Source organism: Somniosus microcephalus, chromosome 3 (assembly GCF_052327205.1).
Source record: "Somniosus microcephalus isolate GS21.2 chromosome 3, FLI_Smic_1.0, whole genome shotgun sequence".
Classification (NCBI taxonomy): Eukaryota; Metazoa; Chordata; class Chondrichthyes; order Squaliformes; family Somniosidae; genus Somniosus; species Somniosus microcephalus.
Window position 1 is genome coordinate 9,145,674 of NC_140989.1, and position 20,017 is coordinate 9,165,690.

Consider the following 20,017-nt stretch of genomic DNA (forward strand, 5'->3'; position numbering starts at 1 on the left):
CTGTCGGAGGTGCCGAGGGAGCGCCGCACTGTCGGAGGTGCCGAGGGAGCGCCGCACTGTCGGAGGTGCCGAGGGAGCGCCGCACTGTCGGAGGTGCCGAGGGAGCGCCGCACTGTCGGAGGTGCCGAGGGAGCGCCGCACTGTCGGAGGTGCCGAGGGAGCGCCGCACTGTCGGAGGTGCCGAGGGAGCGCCGCACTGTCGGAGGGGCAGTGCCGAGGGAGCGCCGCACTGTCGGAGGTGCCGAGGGAGCGCCGCACTGTCGGAGGTGCCGAGGGAGCGCCGCACTGTCGGAGGTGCCGAGGGAGCGCCGCACTGTCGGAGGTGCCGAGGGAGCGCCGCACTGTCGGAGGGGCAGTGCCGAGGGAGCGCCGCACTGTCGGAGGGGCAGTGCCGAGGGAGCGCCGCACTGTCGGAGGTGCCGAGGGAGCGCCGCACTGTCGGAGGTGCCGAGGGAGCGCCGCACTGTCGGAGGTGCCGAGGGAGCGCCGCACTGTCGGAGGTGCCGAGGGAGCGCCGCACTGTCGGAGGTGCCGAGGGAGTGCCGCACTGTCGGAGGTGCCGAGGGAGTGCCGCACTGTCGGAGGTGCCGAGGGAGTGCCGCACTGTCGGAGGTGCCGAGGGAGTGCCGCACTGTCGGAGGTGCCGAGGGAGTGCCGCACTGTCGGAGGTGCCGAGGGAGTGCCGCACTGTCGGAGGTGCCGAGGGAGTGCCGCACTGTCGGAGGTGCCGAGGGAGTGCCGCACTGTCGGAGGTGCCGAGGGAGTGCCGCACTGTCGGAGGTGCCGAGGGAGTGCCGCACTGTCGGAGGTGCCGAGGGAGCGCCGCACTGTCGGAGGGGCAGTGCCGAGGGAGCGCCGCACTGTCGGAGGTGCCGAGGGAGCGCCGCACTGTCGGAGGTGCCGAGGGAGCGCCGCACTGTCGGAGGTGCCGAGGGAGCGCCGCACTGTCGGAGGTGCCGAGGGAGCGCCGCACTGTCGGAGGTGCCGAGGGAGCGCCGCACTGTCGGAGGTGCCGAGGGAGCGCCGCACTGTCGGAGGGGCAGTGCCGAGGGAGCGCCGCACTGTCGGAGGTGCCGAGGGAGCGCCGCACTGTCGGAGGTGCCGAGGGAGCGCCGCACTGTCGGAGGTGCCGAGGGAGCGCCGCACTGTCGGAGGTGCCGAGGGAGCGCCGCACTGTCGGAGGGGCAGTGCCGAGGGAGCGCCGCACTGTCGGAGGTGCCGAGGGAGCGCCGCACTGTCGGAGGGGCAGTGCCGAGGGAGTGCCGCACTGTCGGAGGTGCCGAGGGAGTGCCGCACTGTCGGAGGTGCCGAGGGAGTGCCGCACTGTCGGAGGTGCCGAGGGAGTGCCGCACTGTCGGAGGTGCCGAGGGAGTGCCGCACTGTCGGAGGTGCCGAGGGAGTGCCGCACTGTCGGAGGTGCCGAGGGAGTGCCGCACTGTCGGAGGTGCCGAGGGAGTGCCGCACTGTCGGAGGTGCCGAGGGAGTGCCGCACTGTCGGAGGTGCCGAGGGAGTGCCGCACTGTCGGAGGTGCCGAGGGAGTGCCGCACTGTCGGAGGTGCCGAGGGAGTGCCGCACTGTCGGAGGTGCCGAGGGAGTGCCGCACTGTCGGAGGTGCCGAGGGAGTGCTGCACTGTCGGAGGTGCCGAGGGAGTGCTGCACTGTCGGAGGTGCCGAGGGAGTGCTGCACTGTCGGAGGGGCAGTGCCGAGGGAATGCTGCACTGTCGGAGGGGCAGTGCCGAGGGAGTGCCGCCCTGTCGGAGGTGCCGAGGGAGTGCCGCACTGTCGGAGGTGCCGAGGGAGTGCTGCACTGTCGGAGGGGCAGTGCCGAGGGAGTGCTGCACTGTCGGAGGTGCCGAGGGAGTGCTGCACTGTCGGAGGGGCAGTGCCGAGGGAGTGCTGCACTGTCGGAGGGGCAGTACTGAGGGAGTGCTGCACTGTCGGAGGGGCAGTACTGAGGGAGTGCTGCACTGTCGGAGGTGCCGAGGGAGTGCTGCACTGTCGGAGGGGCAGTGCCGAGGGAGTGCTGCACTGTCGGAGGGGCAGTACTGAGGGAGTGCTGCACTGTCGGAGGGGCAGTACTGAGGGAGTGCCGCACTCTCGGAGGTGCCGAGGGAGTGCTGCACTGTCGGAGGGGCAGTGCCGAGGGAGTGCCGCACTGTCAGAGGGGCAGTACTGAGGGAGCGCCGCACTGTCGGAGGGGCAGTACTAAGGGAGCGCCGCACTGTCGGAGGGACAGTACTGAGGGAGCGCCGCACTGTCGGAGGGGCAGTACTGAGGGAGTGCTGCACTGTCGGAGGGGCAATACTGAGGGAGCGCTGCACTGTCGGAGGGGCAGTACTGAGGGAGTGCTGCACTGTCGGAGGGGCAGTACTGAGGGAGCGCTGCACTGTCGGAGGGGCAGTACTGAGGGAGTGCTGCACTCTCGGAGGTGCCGAGGGAGTGCTGCACTATCGGAGGGGCAGTGCCGAGGGAGTGCCACACTGTCGGAGGGGCAGTACTAAGGGAGCGCCGCACTGTCGGAGGGGCAGTACTGAGGGAGTGCTGCACTGTCGGAGGGGCAATACTGAGGGAGCGCTGCACTGTCGGAGGGGCAGTACTGAGGGAGTGCTGCACTGTCGGAGGGGCAGTACTGAGGGAGCGCTGCACTGTCGGAGGGGCAGTACTGAGGGAGTGCTGCACTGTCGGAGGTGCCGAGGGAGTGCCGCACTGTCGGAGGGGCAGTACTGAGGGAGCGCCACACTGTCGGAGGGGCAGTACTAAGGGAGCGCCGCACTGTCGGAGGGGCAGTACTGAGGGAGCGCCGCACTGTCGGAGGGGCAGTACTGAGGGAGTGCTGCACTGTCGGAGGGGCAGTACTGAGGGAGCGCCGCACTGTCGGAGGGGCAGTACTGAGGGAGTGCTGCACTGTCGGAGGGGCAATACTGAGGGAGCGCTGCACTGTCGGAGGGGCAGTACTGAGGGAGTGCTGCACTGTCAGAGGGGCAGTACTGAGGGAGCGCTGCACTGTCGGAGGGTCAGTACTGAGGGAGTGCTGCACTGCCGGAGGGGCAGTACTGAGGGAGTGCTGCACTGTCAGAGGGGCAGTACTGAGGGAGTGCTGCACTGTCGGAGGGGCAGTACTGAGGGAGCGCTGCACTGTCGGAGGGGCAGTACTGAGGGAGCGCTGCACTGTCGGAGGGGCAGTACTGAGGGAGTGCCGCACTGTCGGAGGGGCAGTGCTGAGGGAGCGCCGCACAGTTGGAGGGGCAGTACTGAGGGAGCGCCGCACTGTCAGAGGTGCCGGCTTTTGGATGAGACGTTAAACCGAGGCCCCGTCTGCTCTCTCAGGTGGACGTGAAAGATCCCATGGCACTATTTCGAAGAACAGTAGGGCAGTTATCCCTTGTGTCCTGGCCAATATTTATCCCTCAACATATCCAAAAGCAGATCACATTGCCGTTAGTGGGAGCTGTGCGCAAATTGGCTGCCGCGTTTCCCACATTACAACACTGACTCCACTTTAATATTACTTCATTGGCTGTAAAGTGCTTCGAGACGTCTGGTGGTCGTGAAAGGTGCTATATAAATGCAAGTCTTTCTTTTCTTTCTAATTGCTTGCTGTACCTACATGCTAACTTTCTGTTTTGTGGCATTACACTTATGGAGACATTAAGCAAGCGCAAACGATGTCAGCGCGGCCCCAACCTCGCATCATTCACTCCATTACCACACTCAGTAACTCCTACCTTTGAACGGGATTTGCTGAATTTCTTGATTTTGGCCACATCATCTGCAGAAAACATGGGCGACACCTCCTTGCTCATCAACTTGACGTTGCACGCGATCAGAATCGTCCTGCAGAAAACAGTCAGTCAGTCTCAGGTTAAACAGGTTCTACCTCCCCTAACAGTGCATCCAGATCATGTCCCTTAGTCACTCAAGGTTAGCATCTACTTGGCCAGACAGTCAGACCTAAACACAAGGTGGAAACCGCTGCATCCGTCTCTCCCCTCCAGCACACATCAATCTCCGATAGGACCACAGTACCCTGCAATACAGTGAAGCTCATCTCATTGAATGGTCAGCTCAGCAAGAAAACATCGTCATTTATCAGGCAATTCTACTGAATGATCTCCCCATCATTTCTGTAAGGCACGAGAGGAAGGCTTCAAGGGGGATCTCAATGTATTTAAGATCCTAAAGGGGATCGATAGACCGGAATAACAACAGAAAACGCTGGAAAGGCTCAGCAGGCCCGGCAACATCCGTGGAGAGAGAAACAGAGTCAACGTTTCCTCTCAATGACCCTTCGTCAGAACGGAGAAAAAAGCAGGAAATGAAACGGATGAAAAAGCAAGTTTGGGGGCTGGGAAATGGGGGAGGGGATGAAAGAACAAAAGGGAAGGTCGGGAGGTGGAGAGACATTGAGAGATATTCCAGGTGAGACGAGATGGTAATAGGACAGGTAGAGACAAAGGATGGCTCGAGGTGAAGTGTGAAATACGCTGGCAGGGTGAGAGACAGCTGCCATGTGGGAGAGAGAAAAGGAAAAGGCACAAAACAAAGGTGTGGATAAAAAATATATAAAAATGTAATAGGGGCCGAGGTTATGATCTGAAATTGTTGAACTCGATATGGAGTCCGGAAGGCTGTAAAGTGCCTAATCGGAAGATGAGGTGCTGTTCCTCGAGCTATATACAGGAAACTTTGTGCGATCCGGCACCCACGGGACCGAGCTGCTGCCGTTGCCTCAAAACATTGACGCTGGTCTATCCGGAAGTTATCAGATAGGAGCTTTTCATCTCCGTATCTGACAACAAAGACTGTTGCTTAGCAACAGCTTGTCAACACTCGGCCCGTGGCTTGTAAGCGTCTCTGAAGCTGTTGCTAAGCTACAAAGACGCTTTCCAGAGCCTGCCTGTGAAAAGAATGCTAGGAGAAGAAAAAAAACCTTACCAAAACGCTGCTGATTTCTGCCGTTAGATCGAAGCTGCCGGACATTCAACCTCCGGATAGCACAAAGTTTCCTGTAGATAGACTGGATCCCACAATCTTTAACACTAATACACACTCTAGGACACAGGCATGGATTCAGAAAGGCTGAATATGCAGTTATGAAGTAACTCCTTCAGGTAGAGTTTGAAAAGGTGGAACAGCTCACCCAGGGAAGCAGTGCGAGCAGAGAATGTAGATTTCAAGAGGGTGAAGAATATATTTTTGGCTGACAGAGCTAATGAAGAGTATGAGATAGAGAGCATTGTAGCAAGTCTGATTTTTGGGGCTACATGCGAGGACAGATCAGGGAGGGAGAGCCTAGCCAACTACATCGCTTGATAATGTGTAACCATGCTCACTTCAAACTTACCCTCTGGGCTCCAGCAGGCATTTCACAACTTTCCCCTGAAATTGGCTGTGTTCAGGAGTTAGCACTGCCGGCGACGGAGGAGGGTGGAGCATTTTAACAGCCAGGGGGAATATTCTTGGGTCTTTTCATTGGCTATTCCCTTTATCAAGTCTTCATTGTAGGTTTGTTTGGCATTATCTAGTGCCCTGGGCAACATCCCCCCCCCTCCACCATCACTATAGACAAAGTTAACTGGTCATTCTCGGATTGGTTTGTGTGATCTTGCTGTGTGCAAAATGCAGAACAGTGACTGTGCTTCGACAGTAATTCGCTGGCTCTGAAGCACTTTGGGACACCGAGGATGTGAAAGGCTCCGTGTGTATATAAGCGAGAGTTCTTTTTCCTTAAAATGGCAAGAATCAGATACAATAGAAAAATTAATGTAATTTACAGCAAGAATGTCCAAGACCAGCCCCACGGGCGGAATTCAGGCCATGAAGCCCCATCAGTTCAGTTTGTCTGAGTGTGGGCAGGGGGGGTTGGAAGGACTAGTGCACAAATCACACGTGAACCATTCACCAGTCTTGACGTGTATGCAGCCTCCAGTTGCCAAAAGGTTGAAAATCTCTGGTTCCCAGCACATCCAGACCGGTTCCTGGGATGGGGGGATTGTCCGATGAGGAGAGATTGAGTAGACTAGGCCTATATTCTCTAGAGTTTAGAAGAATGAGAGGTGATCTCATTGAAACATACAACATTCTTACAGGGCTTGACAGGGTAGATGCAGGGAGGATGTTTCCCCCTGGCTGGGGAGTCTAGAACCAGGGGTCACAGACTCAGAATAAGGGGTCGGCCATTTAGGACTGAGATGAGGAGAAATTTCTTCACTCAGAGGGCGGTGAATCTTTGGAATTCTCTGCCCCAGAGGGCTGTGGCGGCTCAGTCGTTGAGTATATTCAAGACAGAGATCTATAGATTTTTGAATATTAAGGGAATCCAGGGATATGGGGATAGTGCAGGAAAGTGGAGATGAGGTAGAAGATCAGCCATAATCTTATTGAATGGCAGAGCAGGCTCGAGGGGCTGAATGGCCGACTCCTGTTCCTAATTCTTATGCTCTTATTATTACATCCGATGCAATATTGGACACAACAAAAATTAACACCAGCATCGCTTCTCAATAATCAACTTAATTTAAAGCAGGAACGTTTAACAGTTGTGAAGTATCTTCACTACAATGATGGTCATTAAGTAGCGACCACACCGAGCAAGATTACCTACCTGTACATTAGGGGCAGGGGAGATTAGCTGATAGAAAAGACTTCAAAAATTACCTTAAACACCATTAAACAGTGTGACAGGGTAACACCATAAGAGTTTAAAGGATTTACAAAACCCAACAACAATTCCACATGAACCCCTTGATGAAAATTCCTCCCAGCCATGGAACCTGCATTAAAATGCTCAAGGCTTCAGCCTGAAAACTGCTCAAGTCTATCGCGGAAAGGATGAAAGAAGTTCCAGAGAGTGAGATATAGAGGCTGAAGGAGAGGCCGCAGACATAGGAATAAGGTGTTGGAAGAATGGAGCTGCACACAGGCACGTACAGATGGAAGATATCTTGACAATAGGAAACTGCAGGGCCGAGATCTTGAAATAGATTCTCCGGGACACGGGGAGCCTAACAAGAACTCAGGTGAAGGGTGTATGAGCCTTGGCTCCTCACCTGAGAACGAGCTGACCAAGTGGAAGCTGTGCCCCCTGCGGGTGATTAATGTTGTGTGCACAGTCACACCAAACGTACCTGAAGGTCCCAGAGGTGTAGCCGTTCTTTTTCCCAGGCAGACACCGGTAGGTGCCAATGACCTGCACCCGGTCACCGGGCTTCACCACATCCACCAGGTCATTGTCCAGAATGATGTCGACGGAGCGAGGCAGCTGGCCAGCAGGAGCCTTCTCCGGCATCTCCTGAATGGTGATGGTTTGGTGGTCTTTGTACAAGGACAGCCCAAACTCCGTCTCCAGGGGGTTATTCTCCTCGTCCTGCAGAGATTAATAAATAAAAAGTTTACTTGACCGCAAGACAGAGCCGGTTATTTAATCCCGCTCCCAATATTTTTTCCATAACAAACGATACTGTGTGACTCCGAGCCACACACCTACAATATCCAGATTTAACAGTGGGCCGCTCAATACCAAGCGCTGAGCAAGGAACGAGCTCAGAGTGACACCAAACATGTCAGTAAAATGTCCTTCTGTCTCAGTGACGGGTGCATTGGTAGGAAAGAGAAGACGTTTCTCGTGTTTGGCAGGATCGAGACAGGGAGTTCATGCAATGGAGAAATCGCAGCAGTGAGACCTACACACATCAGAGCTTTAACACACTGTGCCACACAGGGCACCGTTCCCGAAACACTTAGCAGGTTACACCTCGGCCAGATATAACTGCCTCAAACTAACACCATCAGCAGGTGACATTTGTTGCGGTGGAGCGGGTGAAACAGCATTCAGCATGCCTTAAACAAAAGGGCGCTGAACTTGCGATTCATTGCCCCAAGTAACCTCGCCATTCAGATGTTCTTTCTCAGAGATGAATTCAACGCAAAAAGAGCTGAGTGATATTTAGAACAGGCCTGTAGGGCACCATCGGATTACAAGACATGAACGGACTTTCTACATTACAAGACAGAGTGCCCTAAAAAGGAATCCACTTGAATCTGTTCCATTCCTCATGAAACACAACCTCGTCACCTTGCAAATTTAATGCTAAAGTTAGATTATTTCTGTGCTTGCCTACAAAACGGTCAGCACACTTCATAAGTAATTCATTGTACAAAGCACTGGCATTTCAACTGAAGGAGCTCCGGTGTTATAGAAGGGAGGGGTCCAAGAAATCAGAAACCATGATCAATGAACCTAGTGTTATTGGACTTCATAAAACCTCAGGAAAGGGCGGTCTGAATGCTGCCCATTTATTTTGCCTCTTAATTATGTGAAGGTTTTGACAGAGCTGGACCCAGCTGTGAAGCTAGCGGTGAAGCTGTTAACACAGATGGTGGAGTGCCAACAGGGAGCACCAGACCGACAGAGCCAGGTTCACTTCTTCACGCCACACATTTACTGTGGAGAACAGCAGATCCACAGGTAGGTCAACTTGTCCAGAACGCCAGGGACAGATCTGCTAAGAGTGGGCTATGTAAGCAGAATTGAGACAGAGAAACGCACTATCCAGCCAGCTGCCCCTGCGCTGAATGCAACATAATAAACAGTCACGGTCGCCAGTGAGGTGACACTTGGGAGACATTCAACATTTTCTGGGGAAAATTAATTTTGTTCCTTTCCCAGGAAAATGAGTTGAAGTGGTGTGAATGTCACTGGCAGATCCCTTATTCAGTCAGCCTTGTTCCACACCAGCATCACTCAGTCGCTTTGGACAATTATGCGGAGTTCAGATTATTCTGCTGAAGGTGATGAGGAGCAATAGGCTGGCAGAATGTCAGGTGCTCCCATGGATTAGTGCACTGGCATGTCCCCTCTCGGATCTGGATTTCAATCCAGCCCGGACTGCGCGATGAAATCACGCTCCCTCTGCAGGGTGAAAGGCTCCTGCATGAAGGGGGTTCGATTTACAGCAAGAGGGCGGTTTCCCTGACCAGTGAGCCAGACCAGCTGAGCTGCAACCCAACGAGGCAACCATTCCACCCACTGGAAAAGGATGTCCAGATGGGCTTGTGGCAATGGAGGCTGCTGAAGGTCAGCCGGAAGCACCATGCAGCTGGCGAGCGCTCGTTCCCCCCCAAGAGAAAGCACCGGTTCAAGTCAAATTACAACAACATTTCAGCATGCGTTCCCTTATGACCTTTATTAGTTGTACATAGGATTACGCAGCTTTGTGAACTAACTGATGTTCCGCAGGGCAAGACAGCTTCCCTCGAACAACTAGTGCACAAACACATCAAGAAGCTTACAAAACTCTTATAAACAAGCACAAGTATTCATACCATCAAAATTGGGATATTCTTTGGCTTCTGTGCAACTCTGATCTCCATAAATAAATCGGAGTGATAGTTTCACCCTCAGCGCAGTGCTTTGCCGGACTATCAGAAGGGTCAGGAGTGCCTGGCGTGCAACCACTGGTGTAAACTAATTCAGTAACTGTTAATCCTGCAACACCCTACACCCATTCACGGCACGAAGGTTCCTGATCAGAGGTGTGGGCCGCCCATGGAAGCTACATTTTGCTACCAACAAGAATAACATTGAGAGTTCAACTGTAAGTAAGTGTCCTGGTTATAAAAGTTAAAGGATCTCCAGAGCCCACCCCATGCCCAGTAATGAGTGCCCACCTGCCCTCACGCCCACAGATGGCAGTCTGAGGGAGAACTGAAATACAGCTACGAGTTCCAGAGGGCTGAGTGTAATTTGTCTAATGTTGAAACCAGTGCAGCCCCTCCACATTGTCCCTCGGGAGCCTCACCTTGGTTGGGTAGATGGCGCTGGAGGGGAAGGCTTCAAGAGAAGTCATATCCGTGTACTTGCGTTCAATAGTTTTCTTTGTGGCGGGACAGTAATGAACACTACGAACGACCTTGGGACGTACCAGTGAACCTGCAACGAGAACCAACAGCAGTAGAGATAAATTTTAGCAAGACCCGGCGATGACTCACCGGGAAGTGATCTGTGCTGGAGGAGTCAGGAGTTTACACAGGCACGTTTGAGAAAGAAAGGCTTTCTACATTTAGACCACACCTCATATCCCTCGGACACATTCAAATTACTTTGAAATACAACGACTTACGTAGCCAAGAGTGGCAAACAAGATCTCTCAAACTGCAACAACCAGTTCATTTGCTTTTGGCAGCATTGGTTGAGGGAGAAAGTTAACTCAAGGGGGCTGCCTGTTCCTCTTCAAATGGTGCCACGGGATTTTTACCATCCACCTGAACCACAGGGACAAGCAGTTTGGCTTTAGTTTAACATTTCCGCTGAAGGACAGCAGTTCTCACAATGCAGTACTACACCAAGAATCAACTTATATTTACATGCTCACTTCTCTCAATGGGGCTTGAACCCAGTGTCATCTGATTCAGAGGCAAGAGTGCTACTAAGCTGCCACGGCAATCCACAGCAGTGGCGGGGAGCAGCCTCGCACCGCCCCACCAGGGCTCCCCAATGACTCACATTTGATTACGATCCCCTCCACACAGACGATGTTGCTGAGGAAGCGAGAGGTCAGGGTTCGTGGGCTGACATGCTTGGATCCGAAGCTGCCTTCCAGGCCGACATAGAAGTCCTCGAACTGCTTGGCATAGGTGGCATCAATGGAGGCAACAAAGTCCTTCAACGCTTGCTGGAAGGCCAAGAGTTCTTCGAAAGAGTTGTTCAGTAGCCTGAGAGAGGATTAGACAGAGGTAGCTGGCAGTACACGGACACATTGCCTTTCAGCATCAGGTTTCTGAATGTTAAAAGTAACCTCACTAACAGAATTTCTCAAACAAGAATTCCTACTGCAACGACCCTCTGGCAGACATACCATGCCTTCGGGTGAGCTGCCCCTACAATTTTGGCCTCTCTCCGAGGAGGTACAGGCCATAACAAATAGCAGCAGGAATAGGCCACTTGGCCCCTCGAGCCTGCTCCACCATTTAGTAAGATCATGGCTGATCTTGGGCTCAAAGCCACTTCCCCGCCCGCTCCCCATAACCCTTCACTCCCTTATCTTGCAAAAATCTCTCTATCTCCACCTTAAATATATTTAATGACCCAGCCTCCACAGCTCTCTGGGGCAGAGAATTCCACAGATTTACGACCCTCAGAGAAGAAATTCCTCCTCATCTCAGTTCTAAAAGGGTGACCCTTTATTCTGAAACTGTGCCCCCGAGTTCTAGATTTCCCCGCGAGGGGAAACATCCTCTCTGCATCTACCCTGTCGTGCCCCCTCAGTATCTTATATGTTTCAATAAGATCACCTCTCATTCTTCTAAATTCCAATAAGTATAGGCCCAGCCTGCTCAACCTTTCCTAATAAGTCAACCCCCTCATCTCTGGAATTAACCCAGTGAATCGTCTCTGAACTGCCTCCAATGCAAATATATCCTTCCTTAAATAAGGAGACCAAAACTGTACGCAGTACTCCAGGTGTGGTCTCACCAATACCCTGTACAGTTGTAGCAGGACTTCCCTGCTTTTATACTCCAACCCCTTTGAAATAAAGGCCAACATTCCAGTTGCCTTTTTAATTACTTGCTGTACCTGCATGCTAACTTTTTGTGTTTCATGCACAAGGACCCCCAGGTCCCTCTGAACTGTAGCATTTTGTAATCTCTCTCCATTTAAATAATTTGCTTTTTTATTTTTCCTGCCAAATGTATAACCTCGCACTTTCCCACCCATCTTTGTATCATCCGCAAACTTGGCTACATTACACTCGGTCCCTTCATCCAAGTCATTAATATAGATTGTAAATAGTTGAGGCCACAGCACCGATCCCTGTGGCACCCCACTAGTTACCGTTTGCCAACCGGAAAATGACCCATTTATCCCGACTCTCTGCTTTCTGTTAGTTAGCCAATCCTCTATCCATGCTAATATATTACCCCCAACCCTGTGAGCTCTTATCTTATGCAGTAACCTTTTATGTGGCACCTTATCGAATGCCTTCTGGAAATCCAAATACACCACATCCACTGGCTCCCCTTTATCCACCGGTTCCCCTTTATCCACCCTGCTCGTTACCTCCTCAAAGAACTCCAGCAAGTTTGTTAAACATGATTTCCCCTTCATAAAACCATGCTGACTCTGCTTGACTGCATTATGATTTCCAAATGCCCTGCTACTGCTTCCTTAATGAAGGACTCCAGCATTTTCCCAACGACAATGTTAGGCTAACTGGTCTATAGTTTCCTGCTTTCTGTCTCCCTCCTTTCTTAAATAGGGGCGTTACATTAGCGGTTTTCCAATCCACTGGGACCTCTCCAGAGTCCAGGGAATTTTGGTATATTGCAACCAATGCATCCACTATCTCTGCAGCCACTTCTTTTAAGACCCTGGGATGCAGGCCATCTGGTCCAGGGGACTTGTCGTCCTTTAGTCTTATTATTTTACCAAGTACTATTTCCTTATTGGCCCAGAAATTCGGGTCTCCACAGGTGAGTACGCACGGGGTACTCACCCGTTAGCCCAATGGAAGTGCCAGTTTCCTGCATGCGCGGGAAACCAGCACTTCCGTTCCCCTGAAAGGGGTTCAGGAGTCAAACGTGTGCGCAGGAGAGGCTGCGCATGCGCATCGAACTTACGGTTTTTTTTGCAGGTTTTCCTGGGAGGGTAAGTCTCCAGCAGTCGCAAGGCCTGCTTTTTACAAAGTAAGTGGTGAATTAATTAAAATTAAAACATTTTTTCCACAGGTTTATTATTTTTAGCCCCGTTAGAAAATGTAATTAATTTTTTCAAAAGTTTAAATTATTGTTTAAAATAGTTATTTGATGTAATTTATAGTTTATTTTAAAAATGTGATGGTTTTTTAAAAATTTATTTGAAGATTTAGTGATTTTTGGGGCTTATAGTATTTATAGGTTTGACAGGTCCTGTCAAACTGATGAATGAAGCATTCCCTGCTACCATTGGCTCCCCATGGCCCACGCGATCCCAGGGGACGCATCGAACTAACTGCGCCCCTGGGATACACGAGCACTGCGCGCCGGCAGTTGGAGGAGGCCCAGGATCGGAATCCCACGCAGGCCCACAGCTCAACGGCCGGCGCGCTAGGTAATTGCAGGTCGGGGGCTTGCACCCACGGGAAGCCCCCGACCTGAATTTCTGGGCCATTGACAGTGATTGTCTTTAGTTCCCCCCTCCCTGTGGCCCCTTGATTATCCATTATTGGGATGTTGTTGGTGTCTTCTACAGATACAAAATATTTGTTCAGTCTCTGCCTTTCCCCGTTCCCCATTATTAATTCCCCAGTCTCATCCTCTAAGGGACCAACATTTACTTTAGCTACCCTCTTCCTTTTTTTTGGAGGCCCTCTGGTCTTCCACTCAACCTGGACGGTCAATCGTTGGCACCCCAACCAGAGCCCTGCTTACCTTCTCCGTATCAGCGCACCAGCAGAGTCCACTAGCAATAAAAACACATTTCAGAGAGCTGTTCAACATGCAGAGGTTTTGATAGCACAAATAAGGCGAAGCTGCTTCCACTGGCAGGAGGATCAGTAACCAGGGGGACACAGATATAAGGTCACTGGCAAAAGAACCAGAGAGATGAGAATTTTTTTTTTTTTTTTTTTTTTTTTTTAGGCAGTGTGTTGTGATCTGGAAAGCGCTGCCTGAAAGGGCAGTGGAAGCAGATTCCACAGTAACTTTCAGAAAGAAATTGTGAAACGGAGAAATTTGCAAGGGCAGAGTGGGGGGTGGGGGGCTAGTTGGATGAAAGAGCTGGCCCAGGCATGATGGGCTAAAGGGCCACCTTCCGTGCTGTAAGATTCTAAGTATATCAACTGTACTGTCAACAGGAGAATCTCACTCCAATAGAAGGATACGTTTCATGTTCACACAGCCACCTCAACCAAACGGATTAAACAGCATGTTTCAATCCAACTTCCAAAGGAAATGCATTTCCTCCCAAGTTGCTTGTAAGAAACAGTACAGCTCACCCGAGAACTTGTGACACTCTCCCGCCAGACATTGAAACTCTCAATCCTCTGGGTAATAAACTCGATCACTAATTCGCAGAGGGCTTGACAGGACAGATGCTGAGAGGCTGCTTCCCCTGGCTGGAGAGTCTAGAACTAGTGGGGCATAGTCTCAGGATAAGGGGTCGGCCATTTCGGACTGAGATGAGGAGGAATTTCTTCACACAGAGGGCGGTGATTCTTTGGAATTCTCTGCCCCAGAGGGCTGTGGAGGCTCAGCCGTTGAAAATATTCAAGACTGAGATCGATAAAGATTTATGGACTCTAGGGGAATCGAGGGATATGGGGATCGGGCGGGAAAGTGGAGTTGAGGTGGATGATCAGCCATGATCTTATTGAATGGTGGAGCAGGCTCGAGGGGCCGAATGGCCGACTCCTGCTCTTATTTTTTAAGTAACCTGGAAAGAACAGTCCTTGCTGATGGGGCAGATGAGGAATAGGTGACAACAATAGTTGAGATTCCAGCGACCGAGTCACTGTCCGCAGGTACTCACTGGTGTGCGCGTTTCTCGTTCTTGCTGCGCAGGTGATTGATGTTGACGATCAGCCGGTACATGTTGTCACTGATCATATCCCTCACTTTGCTCTGGTAAATCCCCTGATCTTGCTGCAAGCATATTCAAAAACAGTCAGTCTGAAAGTCTCTTTCAGCCGTTCCTTTACAACAGCCACACTTCATAAACCTGGCACCAGTACAGCAAAAATTATATGGAGCAACTCTTCCAGGCCGCCCTCCCCTACCGCTTCCATCACTGACCTTTCCCACTGGACTCTCCCCTCCTCGATACACCCTCTCCCCCCTCCCCCACCACCCAATTCACAATTCAAATCGCTTTATTGGCATGATAAGTTACATCTTATGTTGCCAAAGCATCAAAATACATTTATGATTCAGCACATAAACGCAGTTCTATTCATACAGTGTATAAACAGGTATATCCCTGAGTGTATAAATATACATTCGCATTGTTTATATATATTCATTTCTTAGTTTACTGGTTGTCCCTCTGTTCATGGCAAGCTGTAACATAGTGTGCCGCCAGTGTTACACAGCTTCTCTCCTCTCCCAGTAGGAATGGGAGTTTTTGGTTGTCATTCAGATTTCTGAATTCAGGGCATATTTGTGAGAATCTTTGGTAGAAATTCTCCCTGATGTCCTGATATTTTCCACAGGCTGTGAGGAAGTGCATCTCTGTCTCCACTACTCCCTGACTGCAGTGAGAGCATATCCTGTCTTCTCTTGGCAGCCTGGTCTGCCGGTGTCTGCCTTTTTCGATCGCTAGGCTATGTTCGCTAAGTCTGTACCTTGTCAAGGTTCTTCTCAGTTTGTTATCCTTTACCATGGTCAGGCAATCAGCTATGTTGTATTGTCTGTTTAGGGCCAAGTAGCAAATGAGTTTGCTTTGGGTTTTTGTTGTTTCTGCCCCCTAGCAACCCCCCTCCCCCACCACCACCCCCCCCAGCAACCACCCCTCCCCCAAGCAACCCCCCTCCCCCACCACCGCCCCCCCAGCAACCACCCCTCCCCCAAGCAACCCCCCTCCCCCACCACCACCCCCCCAGCAACCACCCCCCCCAAGCAACCCCCCTCCCCTAGCAACCACCCCCCCCAGCAACAACCCCCCTCCCCTAGCAACCTCCCCCAGCAACCCCACCACCCCCTAACAACCCCCCCTAGCCTCACCTCATCATCCAGGAAGTCCAGGTACTCGCGCTGCGCCTCTCTCAGAGCCGGCTCATCCGCCCGGCCCGCCATCGCTCTCCCCGCTCCTCAATCCCCGCTCCCCGGTACCGCGCTCTCCTCCCGCAGGCTTACCCACGCTCAGCCTTTGTTTGTCTGTCTCTCTCTCTCTCTCTCACTCACTCACACTCTCTCTCTCTCTCTCTCTCTCTCTCTCTCTGTGTGTCTATCTCACTCTCTATCTCTCCCTCAGTCTCTCTCACTTTCTCTCTCTTCCTCTGTCTTTCGCGCCAAGCGGAAGGTCACGTGTCGCCGAGCGCGCGCTGGGATTAGCATATTTCGCGGGCTGAAACTCCGGCACCGACCAATCACAGTCCGCGCTGACCCAACGTGCAGCGTCATTAGCATACGGCCGGTGCCGGACCACGTGTCCCCATCCGGCTCCGCCCACTGGAGCCTGAACACCAGCAAACCCAGCAGCAACAACAACACCAACACCACCAGCAGCAACAACACCAGCAAACCCAGCAGCAACAACACCAACAAAACCAGCAGCAACAACACTAGCAAAACCAGCAGCAACAACAACACCACCAGCAGCAACAACACCAGCAAAACCAGCAGCAACAACACCAGCAAACCCAGCAACAACAACACCAGCACAACCAGCAGCAACAACACCAGCAAACCAAGCAGCAAGAACACCAGCAAAACCAGCAGCAACAACAACACAAACACCACCAGCAGCAACAACACCAGCAAACCCAGCAGCAACACCAGCAGCAGCACCAACACCAGCAAAACCAGCAGCGACAACACCAGCAAACCCAGCAGCAAGAACACCAGCAAAACCAGCAGCAATAACAACACCAACACCACCAGCAGCAACAACACCAGCAAACCCGGCAGCAACAACACCAGCAAACCCAGCAGCAACAATACAGCAAAACCAGCAACAACACCAGCAAAACCAGCAACAACACCAGCAAAACTAGCAGCAACAACACCAGCAAACACAGCAGCAACAACACCAGCAGCAGCAACAACACCAGCAGCTGCAAGAACACCAGCAAAACCAGCAGCAAGAACACCAGCAAACCCAGCAGCAACAACACCAGCAAACCCAGCAGCAACAACACCAGCAAAACCAGCAGCAACAACATCAGCAAACCCAGCAGCAACAACACCAGCAAACCCAGCAGCAACAACACCAACAAACCCAGCAGCAACAACACTAGCAAACCCAGCAGCAACAACAACACCAACACCACGAGCAGCAACAACACCAGCAAAACCAGCAGCAACAACACCAGCAAACCCAGCAGCAACAGCACCAGCAAACCCAGCAGCAAGAACACCAGCAAAACCAGCAGCAACAACACCAGCAAACCCAGCAGCAAGAACACCAGCAAAACCAGCAGCAACAACACCAACAAACCCAGCAGCAACAACACTAGCAAAACCAGCAGCAACAACAACACCACCAGCAGCAACAACACCAGCAAAACCAGCAGCAACAACACCAGCAAACCCAGCAACAACAACACCAGCACAACCAGCAGCAACAACACCAGCAAACCCAGCAGCAAGAACACCAGCAAAACCAGCAGCAACAACACCAGCAAACCCAGCAGCAACAACACCAGCAAACCCAGCAGCAACAACACCAACAAACCCAGCAGCAACAACACTAGCAAAACCAGCAGCAACAACAACACCACCAGCAGCAACAACACCAGCAAACCCAGCAGCAACAACACCAGCAAACCCAGCAACAACAACACCAGCACAACCAGCAGCAACAACACCAGCAAGCCAAGCAGCAAGAACACCAGCAAAACCAGCAGCAACAACACCAGCAAACCCAGCAGCAACAACACCAGCAAACCCAGCAGCAACAACACCAACAAACCCAGCAGCAACAACACTAGCAAAACCAGCAGCAACAACAACACCACCAGCAGCAACAACACCAGCAAAACCAGCAGCAACAACACCAGCAAACCCAGCAACAACAACACCAGCACAACCAGCAGCAACAACACCAGCAAACCAAGCAGCAAGAACACCAGCAAAACCAGCAGCAACAACAACACAAACAAGCAGCAACAACAACACAAACACCACCAGCAGCAACAACACCAGCAAACCCAGCAGCAACACCAGCAGCAGCACCAACACCAGCAAAACCAGCAGCGACAACACCAGCAAACCCAGCAGCAAGAACACCAGCAAAACCAGCAGCAACAACAACACCAACACCACCAGCAGCAACAACACCAGCAAACCCAGCAGCAACAACACCAGCAAACCCAGCAGCAACAATACAGCAAAACCAGCAACAACAACACCAGCAAAACCAGCAACAACACCAGCAAAACTAGCAGCAACAACACCAGCAAACACAGCAGCAACAACACCAGCAGCAGCAACAACACCAGCAGCTGCAAGAACACCAGCAAAACCAGCAGCAAGAACACCAGCAAACCCAGCAGCAACAACACCAACAAACCCAGCAGCAAAACCAGCAGCAACAACACCACCAGCAGCAACAACACCAGCAAAACCAGCAGCAACAACACCAGCAAACCCAGCAGCAACAACACCAGCAAACCCAGCAGCAACAACACCAGCAAACCCAGCAGCAACAACACCAACAAACCCAGCAGCAACAACACTAGCAAACCCAGCAGCAACAACAACACCAACACCACGAGCAGCAACAACACCAGCAAAACCAGCAGCAACAACACCAGCAAACCCAGCAGCAACAACACCAGCAAACCCAGCAGCAAGAACACCAGCAAAACCAGCAGCAACAACACCAGCAAACCCAGCAACAAGAACACCAGCAAAACCAGCAGCAACAACAACACCAACACCACCAGCAGCAACAACACCAGCAAACCCAGCAGCAACAACACCAGCAGCAGCAACAACACCAGCAAAACCAGCAGCGACAACACCAGCAAACCCAGCAGCAAGAACACCAGCAAAACCAGCAGCAACACCAACACCACCAGCAGCAACAACACCAGCAAACCCAGCAGCAACAATACAAGCAAACCCAGCAGCAACAATACAGCAAAACCAGCAACAACACCAGCAAAAGCAGCAGCAACAACACCAGCAAAAGCAGCAGCAACAACACCAGCAAAACCAGCAGCAACAACACCAGCAAACCCAGCAGCAACAACACCAGCAAAACCAGCAGCAACAACAACACCACCAGCAGCAACAACACCAGCAAAACCAGCAGCAACAATACCAACAAACCCAGCAGCAACAACACTAGCAAAACCAGCAGCAACAACACCAACAACACCACCAGCAGCAACAACAACACCAGCAACAGCACCAGCAGCAACAACACCAGCAACAACAACAAAACCACCAGCAACAACACCAGCAGCAACAACAACACCAACACCAGCAGCACCAACACCAGCAAAACCAGCAGCAACAACAAGCACTACCAGCAGCAACAACACCAGCAGCAGCAACAACAATACCAGCAGCAACAACACCAGCAGCAGCAACAACAATACCAGCAGCAACAACAATACCAGCAGCAACAACACCAGCAGCAACAACACCAGCAGCAACAGCAACACCAGCAGCAGCAACAACACCAGCAGGAACAACACCAGTCGCAGCAACAACACCATCAGCACCAGCAACACCAGTAGCAGCAACACCAGCAGCAACATCAACACCAGCAGCAGCAGCAAAAACACCAGCAGCAACACCACCAATGCCAGCAGCAGCAAAACCAGCAGCAACAACACCAGCAGCAATAACACCAGCAAACCCAGCAGCAGCAACAGCACCAGCAAAACCAGCAGCAACAACGCCAGCAAAACCAGCAGCAACAACAACACCACCAGCAGCAACAACACCAGCAAACCCAGCAGCAGCAAAACCAGCAGCAACAACACCAGCAAACCCAGCAGCAACAACACCAGCAACAACACCAAAACCAGCAGCAACAACACCAGCAGCAACACCAGCACCACCAGCAGCAACAGCACCAGCAGCAACACCAGCAGCACCACCAGCAGCAACAAAACTACACCAGCAGCAACAACACCAGCAAAACCAGCAACAAGACCAACACCAGCAGAAACAACAACAACACCAGCAACAGTGGCAACACCAACAGAACCAACAACACCAGCAGTAGCAACACCAGCAGCAGCAAAACCAGTAGCAACAACACCAGCAACAACACCAGTAGCAACAACACCAGCAGCAGCAACACCACTGACACCAGAAGCAGCAACAACACCAGCAGCAGCAACAAGAACAACACCAGCAGCAAC

General features: G+C 52.3%; 1 protein-coding gene across 2 annotated transcripts in view; it reads right to left on the minus strand.

The window, feature by feature from the left end:
- The window catches only part of mcm3 (minichromosome maintenance complex component 3), a 95,170-nt gene extending 79,175 nt beyond the window's left edge, over positions 1-15,995 (minus strand). For both annotated transcript variants that reach the window (XM_085979058.1, XM_085979050.1), the window contains exons 1-6: positions 15,699-15,995; positions 14,509-14,621; positions 10,507-10,715; positions 9,803-9,933; positions 7,130-7,368; positions 3,728-3,836 (exon numbers count right to left, since the gene is read on the minus strand). In XM_085979058.1, coding sequence (XP_085835184.1) covers positions 3,728-3,836; positions 7,130-7,368; positions 9,803-9,933; positions 10,507-10,715; positions 14,509-14,621; positions 15,699-15,770 — 873 coding nt within the window. In that variant the 5' untranslated portion in view covers positions 15,771-15,995. The remainder of the gene's footprint in view (positions 1-3,727; positions 3,837-7,129; positions 7,369-9,802; positions 9,934-10,506; positions 10,716-14,508; positions 14,622-15,698) is intronic.
- Positions 15,996-20,017: the final 4,022 nt, after the last annotated feature.